The 12,878-nt window shown below is 40.0% G+C and overlaps 1 protein-coding gene across 4 annotated transcripts; it reads right to left on the reverse strand.

Annotated features, from left to right (window-relative positions):
- Nucleotides 1-854: 854 nt before the first annotated feature.
- LOC143879901 (GDSL esterase/lipase WDL1-like) lies at nucleotides 855-12,357 on the reverse strand. Of its 4 annotated transcripts, none has more exons than XM_077382565.1 (6): nucleotides 12,147-12,353; nucleotides 11,797-11,874; nucleotides 4,750-4,890; nucleotides 4,590-4,666; nucleotides 4,351-4,509; nucleotides 855-1,344 (listed from the first exon to the last, which is right to left on the reverse strand). In XM_077382565.1, the coding sequence occupies exons 1-6, from the start codon at nucleotides 12,255-12,257 to the stop codon at nucleotides 1,194-1,196; spliced, it is 717 nt and encodes a 238-aa protein (XP_077238680.1). In that variant the 5' UTR covers nucleotides 12,258-12,353; the 3' UTR covers nucleotides 855-1,193. The 4 variants fall into 4 exon arrangements, with proteins under 4 accessions (XP_077238680.1, XP_077238681.1, XP_077238682.1 ...); XM_077382566.1 differs by having other exon boundaries at nucleotides 855-1,323; nucleotides 12,147-12,351; XM_077382568.1 differs by lacking the exon at nucleotides 855-1,344 and adding an exon at nucleotides 2,892-4,242.
- Between the last annotated feature and the right edge of the window lie 521 nt (nucleotides 12,358-12,878).

Raw genomic sequence — 12,878 nt, forward strand, 5'->3', positions numbered from 1 at the left:
GAATCCCCTGTTGTTAGGTCAAGAACCACATTCCAATGGGGAGAATGAAAGATTCTTAGATCATTGTCCCACTGATTTTTCCCTGTAAAAGTCCACTCGGATAAGCTGACTCTGCTCTTTCTGTCAACTGCTACAACATCATTTACCCTGTGAAAAGTCCATTGGATTTAAAATGGACCGATGGTAAAAAGTCTAACCCCCCTTTTGGCTAATTGTTTGGTTAATTGTGGCATGTCTGGGAGAAAATGCCCAATTTGTAGTTTTTTCCGCTCTCTCAAGTTGTATTTTTCAGCTTCTTTACCCTACTGTGTTTGCCTAATTTTCCCTAGGGATTTGTTCGGTTGTGGCACTTGATATAATAAACGTACAGAAAGGGAGATAAAATGGGTCAAATTTCCATTGAATTCACGTTCTGTTGCCGTCCCAGAACTAGCCTGCCTTACCAGTCTTTTCTCCCCATTTTCCTAAAAATCCAACATGGTACCCAATTTTTTTGTCTTCTGCAGGCGAATTTTCGACAGAAAACTCTCTCTCTCTCTCTCCAACAAAAGCCATGAATTTTTCTTTACTCTTCTTTCCTTGTCTTATTTTTCTCTCACATCACTTTCTTGGGTTTCTGACCCGAGGAACAAAACTGAACTGAGCCTAGGTGTGTATATAAAAATGAGAGAAATAATTGACTCCAACTTCTTGGAAATGTCTCCTTATGAGATTCTTTTCCTGTTCCAGCACAATGAACAGCTAACTCTGGCAAGTGCATCAAGCTCTGATTCTCAGTTTGGTTCCAAACCTGGCCTCCCAGCCTAAAATGAGAACTTTTTATAGAAAATGAAGAAATATGAGAGATGGTACTGTCCACTGTCAACTTTTATATTTTGGAGAGCATTTATTATTCTGTCTCATGTGCAAGCATCCCTGGCTATGCCAAATAATTTTCACCAAATGATTAATAAACAGCACCAGTTAATTTATGAAAATGATAACAGATAACCAGTAATCATCCATTTAGAGCTCCATTTCTATAACCCTTTTGATCATGTGAAGTGCTATGACTGTGATTCTGCGCTGAAGAAACCGCATACCTGCGAGGGGCGTGAATGAAGATTATTACATTCTAGTCCCATTGATTTCCGAGAGGACTACTCGGATAAGTTGATGGTGGTATTGGCATCCAACGCAACGAGATCATATGGTTAATATTCTGCAAATTCAGTTGGCAACGACTCCCAGTGCAGAGACGGCTCCCACTCAGCTTCATCGAGGACCTTTAGTATCTCTTCCACTACTATCTTGCTCCCATAGGAAGAAAAATGTACGCCATCACTGAAAAGGAGTAGTTGGCAGCTGTAGCTTATAAATCAATCACTATCCATTTATGAAATTCGTTAATATTCACTGGCTAATTTAAACAAGAAATGTTTTTATTGGATAGGGCTTCCACGAATCGAAAGAACACGGATGACTGCGTCAATGGAAGATTCGCATTTCATTGTTTTAGCCTTTTAGGCAAAAAAGATGAAGTAGAGAGCTCACAGCAGTATAATATTATATATTAGAATAGAATAAAAACACAAAAAATGGCAAGGAGCAAGAAATGCTCGTGCTGTGGCATTTGTTGATGGCTTTTGCGGAAGATGGCACGCCCAGCACAGTGGTAAATGATTGTCTAATCTCCACTAAGACCAATCTTTTCCAGCTTACAAATCTATGACAAACAATAAAATTATCTAAGCAAAACGGACACAAATATAAGGCTATTAAATCTAGTTTGCTTAGTATTCTGAGGGAGAAAGGAAAATATCCACGAGTATGGCCAGGTCCAAATGAAAGCTCCAGTTCAGCCCGCAGTAGCAAAAGCTTTGATCAATTAGCCCAGTGAATCCCAATTCAGAACCTTTCACAAGGTTCTTCATGGCATATTATGCAATGAAGGTGGAAATTTTTCTTTAGCAACTGTAAAATGCATAGGCTGATGTAGGAAGTGGTGATTGTTCCAACTTCCAACTCCCAAGTTACACGACCTACAGGCATTCCTAGAGAGCAAAAGAGACGCTTTTTTTGGTAGGTAAGCTGCCTTAACCGTTGAGCTACAGGCCCAACCCCAGCAAAAGAGACCTTTCCCAGCATTTGAATTATCATGTTTTCCTTCAGTTTTGTGTTTTGACCCAAATTCATTCACGAAACTGTGTAAGGCAGGGATTGAGTTGCCATCTGGCCAAACACAGGTATACACTGACACCCGGTCATCTATGCAGCTGAAAGAGTTATTGATAGAGGACTGCTGTGTGGAAAGGTCTCTAGTGCTTTGATTTTTTTATTTTATTTTTTATTTAGTGTTTCTTCTTTTTTTCGGTGTGTGTGTGTGTGTGTGTGTGAGTTTTTTCGGGGGGGGGGGGGGGGGGGGGGGAGCGCATGAGTTCAGCTTGCCTCAAAGGACATCATGATATCTCCAATATGCATGACAGACAGTATCACCACTTGCAGGTTAGAGGAAGTTCAACTTTGACAGTAGCTACAAAGGTCATTAAGAGCGTTTCTCAGAGTGTTTTCTGTGATGATGAAAGATTTTTTTTTTTTTTTGATGACGTAGGATGTCCCCACGCCCTTCGGGGAGTAGGACTAGTCCCTACGGATACACGCAACGACCCACTCACCACGGGTATCAGGTAAGTCGGGGGCGGGATTCAAACACTCGTCAATAGGGAGCAAACCCATGACTTTATGCCGAAGAAGCAACGCCTCGGTGGGTTGATGGTGATGATGAAAGATTAGTAACCCACATGAACACATGTGGCAATCAGAGATAACTACGGTGTGTCAAATATGACAACTCTGAAAAACAGGACATACAAATTGACGAGGGGTTTAATTTTTGTTCATAGAAGGATAAGTTATGGTAAATTGTAACTTTCAATTAGGATAAACAGAAGCACAGTACGAAACAACATAAACATCGAATAATACTATAAATAACAACATAAAACAAAAAAAGTAACAAATTAAGATTGTATGTTTCCCTAAAAAAAAGTAACAAGAAAAGCTCAATGCATTTTCTACCATGTAGCACTTCTTTGTGTGGCCTTGACCTTCCCAGTCTAAGATCTACTGGTGCAATCACTGCCATAAAGGAAAGAGGGGAAAAAGATAGGGAAGAGTTGTCCTCCATGATTTCAATCGGAAACAAAACAAACCCTACTACCATTCCAAAAAACAAAACAAACCCTACTGCAGCCATTAATAAAAGGTGTCTAATTGCAACAGCTAACAAAACAGTCATATACTGTAACGCCCCAACCAACCGTGTAGATATCGTCCGGTTCTAGGCCGCAGCCCTCCCCGGTTTTGTTTTTCCCGAGGAAAACACGTCTACACACGGAATGGGGGTCTACAACATATAACCCAGGAACTTTCTCCTCACGGGCCAAATATTTGAGCAACGGAATAACCCGTGCGGCGCCCCAACATGCACGAATGCTAGGGCCAGCCTTCAATCGTGCAAGCCTTTAAAGGCCCTACACGCCAACACCCCTTGATGCTTCAAATGTGCACACAAACTCTGAGCTGTTCAACAGGCTACTTGGCTTAGATCTTGACATGCGCTTCTAGATACCCACACTCATGATCAGCCTGCATCACGAGTACATCGAACATAAGGCCTTGGGGCCTAATGCAAAGTCCATCGAGTACGAGGCATGACGATGCCACGCACCAATCCGCCAAGCACTAGGGCTTGGTCATCCAAGGAGCAAGATGCCCCATGGACTGATCCGCAAGGTGTACACCTCGCGAAGGCAACCGAAGTCGCCCCGGCACGAACCCATGGAAGGCCTAGAGAATGGCCTACCCACGAGACGTACCGCGGTGCAGAGGGGCAAACAGTATAAGTAGCCCCCTGCACCGGTCCGCCGCGCAATGCATGTGGGAACCCAACCCAACATGCACTGTCTTTGGCCCCCATCCTCAACCAAAGAAACTGGAGCATCCCTATGGATAGCTCGCAGTCCGCACCCAAAGCTCCCTTAGGGCACGCCTACGAGTTGAAGTATGATTTCCTACTGTGTGCAACAGATGCACAAGCAAGTCCTCTTGCAACCCATGAGCAAGCCACCAAGGCTCCTGCCCACACCTGCTGGGCCTAACGGGGGGTTGGTTGGCCAAACACTATAGGAGGAGGTGACCCTGTGACTTGTGACTCCTCAGGAACTTTCTCTCTCCACTTCCGATGTGGGACTATTACATATACTGCATGAAAAGCGGAGGAGATCAAAAGAGGATGAAAAGTGTAAACTGCCAAAGGATTGAGTAAAATGTCTAAAATATTGAATGTCATAAATAAGAGAACAAACTCACATAAAGCAAGCAGTTTTCCAGTCATCCCTCTTTTGAATTGCAGTCCAAAGATCAATGACCTTCAAGTCCATCTCCTTGCACAGCTCTATACAAGCTTCTGAATATCTTCGGCAGGATTCATTTGTCCGAACTAGCTCACTAAACAAACCACTGGTTTGGCTATAAAAAAAGAAAGGAGTCAAAAACAAAAATTCTTGAACTGAAATAAGTATGTAAAGAATAGTGATGCATCACAGCACCTTTTTATTTGGCGAGATTTTTCCTCATCGATAGGAGGGCAACTAAGAAAAATGATGCGGGTTTTTTCTGAAAGGCTCTGATAGTTAAATATGCAGATGTGTTAGAATATATGCATTTAAAACATTATTCTGGTAGTGATTTTTAGGTGAAAAAGATTACCTTAAGATGATTGCCTATCCTTGTCATGTTTTCAATGTATTCTGGAAGTGGTACATGAGGGCCTAGGCCAGATGGGTGCGGTCCCACTGAATCATTACCCCCGAAGTAAACTATCACTAGAGAAGGTTGTACAGCTGCATTCTAAAATGAAGACAAGAGCAGGATGTTGGCAGAAAAGTTTAAGCCACAAAACAAAATATATGAAATCACAAAAGAGACTATCTATGGTACTTATCCTCAAGTTGAATCTCAACTCAACAACTCAACAAAGCTTTTGTCCCAAACTAGTTGGGGTCGGCTAAATGAATCCTTTAGAAAAAATTCAGGAAGAAGGTAAAAGGAATCTACCCGGCTCTAATCGTGGTTCTAGTTGGGTTCTTCTACGTGGATCATTTTCTTCCATTCTATCCTATCCAAGGTCATGTTCTCTGTTATGTTCCTAGCTATCAAGTCTTTCCTCACCGTTTCTACCCAAGTTGTTTTCGATCTACCCCTACCTCTTTTTACTCCATCAATTTGGCACGAGTCGCCTCTTCTCATCGGAGCATCCAAAGGCCTACGTTGGATATGTCCAAACCATCTTAAGCGGTGCTCTCTCATCTTCTCCTCAATTGGTGCCACCCCCACCTTTTTACGAATGTCTTCATTTTTAATTCTATCTAACCTTGTGTGGCCGCACATCCATCTAAGCGTTTGCATCTCCGCTACACTCATCTTATGCACATGCTGCTTCTTGGTGGCCCAACATTCTGAGCCGTACATCATGGCTAGCCTCACAGCTGTCTTATAAAACTTTCCCTTCAACTTAGTAGGGATTTTACGCTCGCATAGAACTCCTGAGGCAAGCTTCCACTTCAACCAACCTGCTCTTATTCTATGGTTAACATCCTCTTCAATCTCTCCTTCCTTATGTAGAATTGAACCAAGATAGCGAAATATATCTCTCTTAGGTACCTCCTATCCAGTCATATTTACTACGTCCTCGTCCCACCTCCTTACATTACTAAAGTTGCATTCCATATATTCTGTCTTAGTCCTACTCGGTCTAAAACCTTTAGATTCCAAAGTAGTTCTCCATAACTCTAATTTAGCATTTACTCCTGCTTTGGTTTCGTCGATTAATACTATATCATCTGCAAATAACATACACCATGGCACCTCATCCTAGATACCCTTCGTAAGCTCATCCATAACTAACGTGAAAAGATAAGGGCTTGGAGCTAAGCCTTGGTGCAGTCCTATTGTAACTGGAAACTCACTAGACGTGCCAACTGCTCCATCATACATATCCTTAATCACATCAACATATTTAGCAGGCACTTTTTTCCTTTCAAGGACCAACCACATAACACTCCTGGGAACCCTATCATACGCTTTCTCCAAATCAATGAAAACCATATGAAGGTCCTTTTTATTTTCTCTGAATCTCTCCATTAACCGCCTAATCAAGAAGATAGCTTCCATAGTCGATCGTCCGGACATGAAACCAAACCGATTCTCTGACACCTTAGTCTCTTTTCTTAGTTTATGCTCAATTACCCTCTCCTAAAGCTTCACGGTGTGACTCATTAGCTTAATTCCCCGGTATTTGGCAACTCTGAATATCCCCTTTATTCTTATAAATATGTACTAATGTACTCTTCCTCCACTCATCAGGCATCTTCTTAGTCTTCAAAATATTGTTAAATAATCTAGTTAACCAAACCAAACCCACTTCACCCAAGCATCTCCAAGTCTCAATAGGAATATCGTCAGGTCCCTGGCCTTACCTAATTTCATATTTTTCATAGCTACTCTTACCTCTGATGTTCGGATTCTACGAACAAACCTCCGATTTGTATCATCAAAGGCGTTATCAAGTTCTCTCAAATTCGCTACAGGTTTTCCATTAAACAACTTATCGAAGTAACTTCTCCACCTCTCTTTAACCTTGTTTTCTTTTACTAACAATCTTTGATTCTCGTCTTTGATGCATTTTATATGATTCAAGTCTCTGCTCTTCCTTTCTCTCATCTTGGCAAGCTTGTAGACATCTTTTTCACCCTCTTTGGTCCCTAACCTGTGGTACAAATCCTTATATGCCTTGCCTCTAGCTTCCCTTACTACCTTCTTCGCTTCTTTTCTAGCCAATTTATACTTCTCAATGTTCTCCTCATTTCTACACTTATGTAAACATTTATAACACTCTCTTTTACACCTAATCGCCTTTTGGACCTTTTCATTCCACCACCATGTGTCTTTAGACGGCGGCCCACTTCCTCTAGATTCTCCAAGTACCTCCCTAGCAACTTTCCTGATATAACTAGACATCCCATTCCACATAATATTAGTCCCCTCGTCAAGACTCCAAGGTCCTTCTTTAAGCAGTCTATCCTTAAACATCTTTAGTTTTTCCCCTTTGAGATCCCACCACCTAGTCCTCGGATGTCTAACATCTCTATCTTTTCTCCTCCAACGTTTGATGCATATATCCAACACTACCAGCCTATGTTGTGTGACTAAACACTCCCCAGGTATGACTTTAAAATCTTTACATGCAACTCTGTCCTCTCTCCTAGTGAGGATAAAATCTATCTGGCTACAGTTGTTGCCACTGCTAAAGGTTATCAAGTGTGAATCTCAAGTTGAATACAATGCCAAAATAAGGGAAATGGGTACAATCTTTAAGAATAAATATAACAAAAAAGCATCATGGATCAAAACTTAGCTCGAGCTTGACGAGGACCAGACAAAGCACAAGTCAACTCAGAACTTGGCAGGATAGTGGGTACTCCCAGAGCACAAGTCAACTCAGAACTTGGCAGGATAGTGGGTACTCAGTCTATTTTTGAGTTTAAAAAGCAAAAACCATACACTATAATCTGAATTTTTCAGTTTTCAGGCGCTCGATCTAAATAGTTGATATCCACCCGAGTTTTTTTCGGCTAAGGAAACTAAGTTAGTTAGACCCTTAACTGCACCTGAGACTCAAGTATACGATCAAGTTTTTTTTTTTGAAAGGTATACACGATCAAGTTTTTGAATACCGATTATGGGTCATATAGAGAAGTTCAATCTACTGAATCCCACAAAGTGATGCACTATCATGTGTCAGGGGAAAGAATAAGAAGCATATAAATATATAATGTATACATGGGTAAGCATATTTTGATTGACCACCAACAGTGTAAAAATCCAATTATTGAAGAAATAAAGATTCATTATTTTCAAAAAAAAAGGAATGAAGATTTATTGCATTCCATCAGAGAACAAGCAGACAGCACCAGGACCAAAGATTTCATCGCATCTCAAAGTAAAACAGGATTCTGGATATTCAGAAATTTATCGAATTGAGGGTATCATAAATTATATTCTGGGATATGTTAGAACTGGTCATTTGAACAGAAAAAAAAAAAAAATCAAACTTGTCTGAGCATGTAGATGCCATGAAAAATGCATACTATTTCAGTCTGCAATTACCCGGGTGTGTTGACCAGTCGGGTAGTGTTAGTGGTGTGTGATTTGTGATAAATGTGCGGGCGTGCCAACTTGTAAAGTGAATGTCAAGTTTAATCCTAGGGGTAATCAACCAATATCCGTCCCCTGGGATTAGATTTCAAGCGATTGAGAAGAAGAGGGGAACATCAATTCTTCCTTGAGCTCTAATGTCTTTTTAGACAAAAGGACTTCCAAATGACACGGGACCAAAGCGATGGCTTTTAATGTCAATACACGCAGAATGTAAACGACAAGTCAATACAAGTAGAATGTAAATGCAATGCGTTAACGTCGATGCGTGCAAAACGCAAACGACGGCGTTGATGCATGCATAATGCAAATGATTAGAGATCAAAAGGTATCCAATTAACCTTTTAATAAAACAACACAAACAAACGCCAGTGCGAAGGATAGAAAATTAAGAGAAATGCTCACCGGAGATGATGAATCCATTTCGTCAGGTCTTCAATTCTTGGAGAGATTCAACAACTATTGAAAAGTAAAAGTACTGTGCGGAAAAGTAAAGTAAATGCAAAGATAAATTAAGACATGTTTGATTGTTGGTTCTGGGACCTCTTCCTCTGATGCATCCATTCCTTTTTATAGCTTTCCTCTGTAACTGCTCACAACTGGTCCACGTCCTTGAGAGGGAATTTGTTGTGTAACTGCCAACTTCTCATTTAAATTTTGAAATATATCTCGTTTAAAACCAATTATTGCCTCTCTTTTGAATAAGTGGCTATTAACATGTAACTACTATGATCCAACGGGCAGGTTATTAACCGATGATTCTGTCGTATGTGACTGATTTTAAATTAAAATGGATGTAAGTTAACATTGCCCCCTACATTCCTTCGAATTTTTTTTTCTGGAAGTTGTCAAAAATATATTTATACTATGAGAATTACATTGGGGACCAGAGGTCCCAGCTTGCATTTACACAGCATATCTGTTCAAGAGTATACTCCTGAACCATAAGGAAAAGCAACATTAAGAACTACAAACAATTTCATCAAAATATAATAACGCTAACTAATCAATCCTTCCAATTCCACTGCGAACACCATCTAAGAAAAATGCTAGAAGTTTTCCATCAAACCAACAATCTGTTCTTCTTAACTCCAGACTCCCCGAGGACAAGCAATGGCTCAACAAACAGATGCCACCAAAAGCGAAAGGCAAGGGTCTCTCAAGCTGATGGGACTCTACTTTGTTGCTTATGCTCCACAGCTTCCATGATCAAAGCAATGCCTCAATCTGTAAAGGCTAAAGTATTTGAAGCTTGATAAAGATCTACCTTGTGTCATCCACTCATTTATTTCCTCTGAAGAAATTTTGATACAGCAACCCGAACAATCATTTCATCAAAGAGACAACCATAATAAAATGCCTCATAAAGCGAACGACCAAAAGTCACTCAAGCTTAGCGAGGATCTTCATCGTTTAATTCGCTCCCATGGTCCCTCCAGAGAGATTTTAATAATTCCAATAAGCATAGAACCTATTGCTACATTCCTATGAATTAAAGAAAGGAAATTGATGCAATGTATTTCTAGACTGAGTTTAACACGGTAGTGTAGATGGATTAAGGATAGAAATATCACACTTCACCTTAGACTTATGGGCACATGCCAATGTAGACCGAATTGATATTATTCTAATACTTGCGTCGGTCTTCCTTTGTTTTTGAAGTTCAAAATTTGTGATATTCACACGATTATGCCGTTCCGTATTTAGAATTTGGTGGTATACTTGGGACACGTCTCTTCAGATAGTAAACCATACCAGTTCAACATGTCTCTTCAGAACCAACGAGATATGCTTGGAAGATGAGAAAACAGCGACAATCGTCATTTAACAATATCATTTGTCTTTAACAGAAGCAAACCATGCCAGTTCCCATTAATCCAGCCTTCATTCCACCATTTCAACTGAGAACCAGGAATGCCATGCCAAAAGCAGAAGAAATTTCTCGAGGGATGACACAAAGTTCTATAAATCCTTTGTCTTCAGATAGTAAATCCTCCGGTTCTTCGTCACAAGCTACCATCAGAACTCCTTTTATCCCTGATCCAATCTCACATATTCGAGGTGAACTGTCCAATTTTGGAGAGGCTATTCCCTCAAACTTCAGTATCTAATTTCCAGGCAAGTAGTTCCAACGATGAGGGAAAGGCTGTTGTGATGGATACAGAAATTTCAGCCAATCCTCCAAGTATCCCAGAACTTTCGCCACTTGACCGAGTGAACAATTTGATTTTGACCCTTCGCGAATTTGTTCAAAATTAGACATTTGCTGCAAACAACTCCTTACTTCGATTGGACGTAAAAGGGTGTAATGAACTTCTCTTTTCTATTGATGAGGACAAAACTAAGATCCAATGAAAGATGGAAGAGTTACAACAGGAAATCCACGAGCTCGATAATTGTCAAAGAGAGATCGAAAAGGATAACGCTATTAGTGTGGAAGAGATGACGAAATTACTGCTTGTAGCAAAAAAAGGACAGTGAAATTCTAAAGATTCATTCGGAGGACGGAGGTAAATGGGAATCAAGAAGAGAGCATATGGAAGAAACTCTAAGACAAATTGGTAAGGAATGGGAAGAAAATTTGACATTATTGTATTGATTTGAAACTCCGGATATGTATTTTAGCCTTTTTAGGCCATGCCGGCATGGTCTTAACTTGGCAATATCGACATACGATTTTTCTTTTTCTTTTGGATGGTCGTAGATACTTTTATTTCCCTCGGCCTATCATTGAAGCCTTCTCAATTTTAGTTAATAGGTCTGTTTTCATATTTCCATAGTCTCCCATAAGTAGGGTAATATGGTTTGAGGACTTTGGCATTAACCGACCGATCATGAATTTTACCATCCAAATCTCCGAGGTGATATGCATCTCCTTTCAAAATTTTATGAATAACAAACGATCATTTGTAATTTGTTGACCATTTCCTGCACACTTGATTTTTAGTACCGATAGGTAAAATGGTTTTCCAAACTAGGTCATTTTTAGCAAAAGCCTTTGTTTTAACTTTCTTGTAATAAGACCGAACGATGACTTCCATTTGTAAGACGGTGTCATGCCCAGACGTCAATGCAAATGAGGTAGTTCCTCTGCTTGATTTTTTAGAAGTCCTATAAGCTCACAAGACTTCTGACAATATTTCATGCCATACTCTTTGGTTATCTGCAATCATTTTCTCGAGAATCAACTTTTAAGGACTTATTCGTGGATTAAGCTTGCCCATTAGCATGAGTGTAATAAGGGGATTAGGGGAAGGTAGGTTTATCAAAAGACCTCACAAACCCTCTTGAGCCTTGACTTTGCAACTTTGATTTTTGAGAGGATTTGAGCTAGGATATTTGTAATCTTTTGAGTTTTGTGAGAGACTATTATCATTGTATTATTTGCCTACTAGGAGGCACAAGAGAGATTTGATACGTGCGTAGATGGGTCCCATTTAGAATGGAATAAATTACTTTCTTATTTTAGAGAATAAGATCAGATCTAGTCTAAGAAGATCAATCTTGTTACAAGCTTTAAAATGGGGTGTAAAGACATACCTTTGGGAAAACTTGTTGGACAACTTGGAGGGCTTGCCTAGAGTTCCAACCAGCATATCCTCGAAGCAATATGTCTACCTATACCAAATCACAATCGAATGTAAATGGAATGGAGAAGGTCAAAGAGCAGAAATTGAGGAAATTCTACATGTGGGTTTTTCATTAAATGCAATATTTTTGTTGAGGGAGATGAGATCACAGAAAGGGTGAAAGAGTTCATAATCAAGGAGAATGGTCAGTTGGGCTCTTAGAAAACGGGGATATAATACATACATATGTAGCAGAGATAACCAAAAATAAAAATACAAACGTAGAAGGGCTGAGAGAGAGAGAGTGAGAGAATGAAATACCTTACGGGCATAGATGTCGGCGAGAATGGATCCCCATCCGCCATTACTGAAGCTGAACTGGACGATGGATGATCCAAAGAGGACGAAGAGAGGGCGATTCGGTCCCACCATTTTTCTTTTTTTTGTCTCCCTCGGAAATTTCCCACACAGCAAAAACTTTGCCAAACAAAAGCCGCTGCAAGTTACTCTCGACAAATACCTTCTTTTTTAAAGTCTCTGACAGAGTAGGCCAACAAGTCAACAACCCACTCTCCATCCTGTTTGGATCGAGGGAAATAATAAAATTATGGAAAAGGAATTCATGAAAAATAATATTCAATGTAAAAATTCCATTTGCATGCTACGGCAGCCACCTCGTGAATGAAGACAAAATCTGCTGAAAAGTGAGCCTCTGTTATATTTTCGGACGTCAAATTCATGTAAAAGAGGTGCGAATCATCCTGCAAGGGGTGCGAATTTATCATCACCCTAAAATATTTTATAACACTAAATAGAGGTACAGCATAGGAGAAGGATATAGAAAAGAAAACATGTGTCAAAAATCACTTATCCTAATTGCATTTCATACCACTAGGAAGGGAGAGAGTGTATATGTATATAGAGTATGTTTCTAACCAATAGAGTACAACAAGATGGTCATGGAAAATACGCCTAAAATTATCTCTATGGGTGACCAACTAGAAGTCAGTCTTCATATTGACTGACTTCTAGTTGATAGATAATTTTTTAGAT

The sequence above is a fragment of the Tasmannia lanceolata genome, unplaced genomic scaffold, assembly GCF_043159265.1.
Source record: "Tasmannia lanceolata isolate RefF3 unplaced genomic scaffold, GAP_Taslan_0.1 ptg000006l, whole genome shotgun sequence".
NCBI classification, from domain to species: Eukaryota; Viridiplantae; Streptophyta; class Magnoliopsida; order Canellales; family Winteraceae; genus Tasmannia; species Tasmannia lanceolata.

Bases quoted from the DNA above. Each gene is read 5' to 3' on its own strand.
- LOC143879901 (XM_077382565.1), bottom strand. From the start codon at position 12,257: ATGGTGGGACCGAATCGCCCTCTCTTCGTCCTCTTTGGATCATCCATC. The intron at 11,875-12,146 runs GTATTTCATTCT...GATTTGGTATAG, and splicing joins CCGACATCTATGCCCGTAAG to GTAGACATATTGCTTCGAGG. The intron at 4,667-4,749 runs GTAATCTTTTTC...TTTAACTATCAG, and splicing joins GGATAGGCAATCATCTTAAG to AGCCTTTCAGAAAAAACCCG.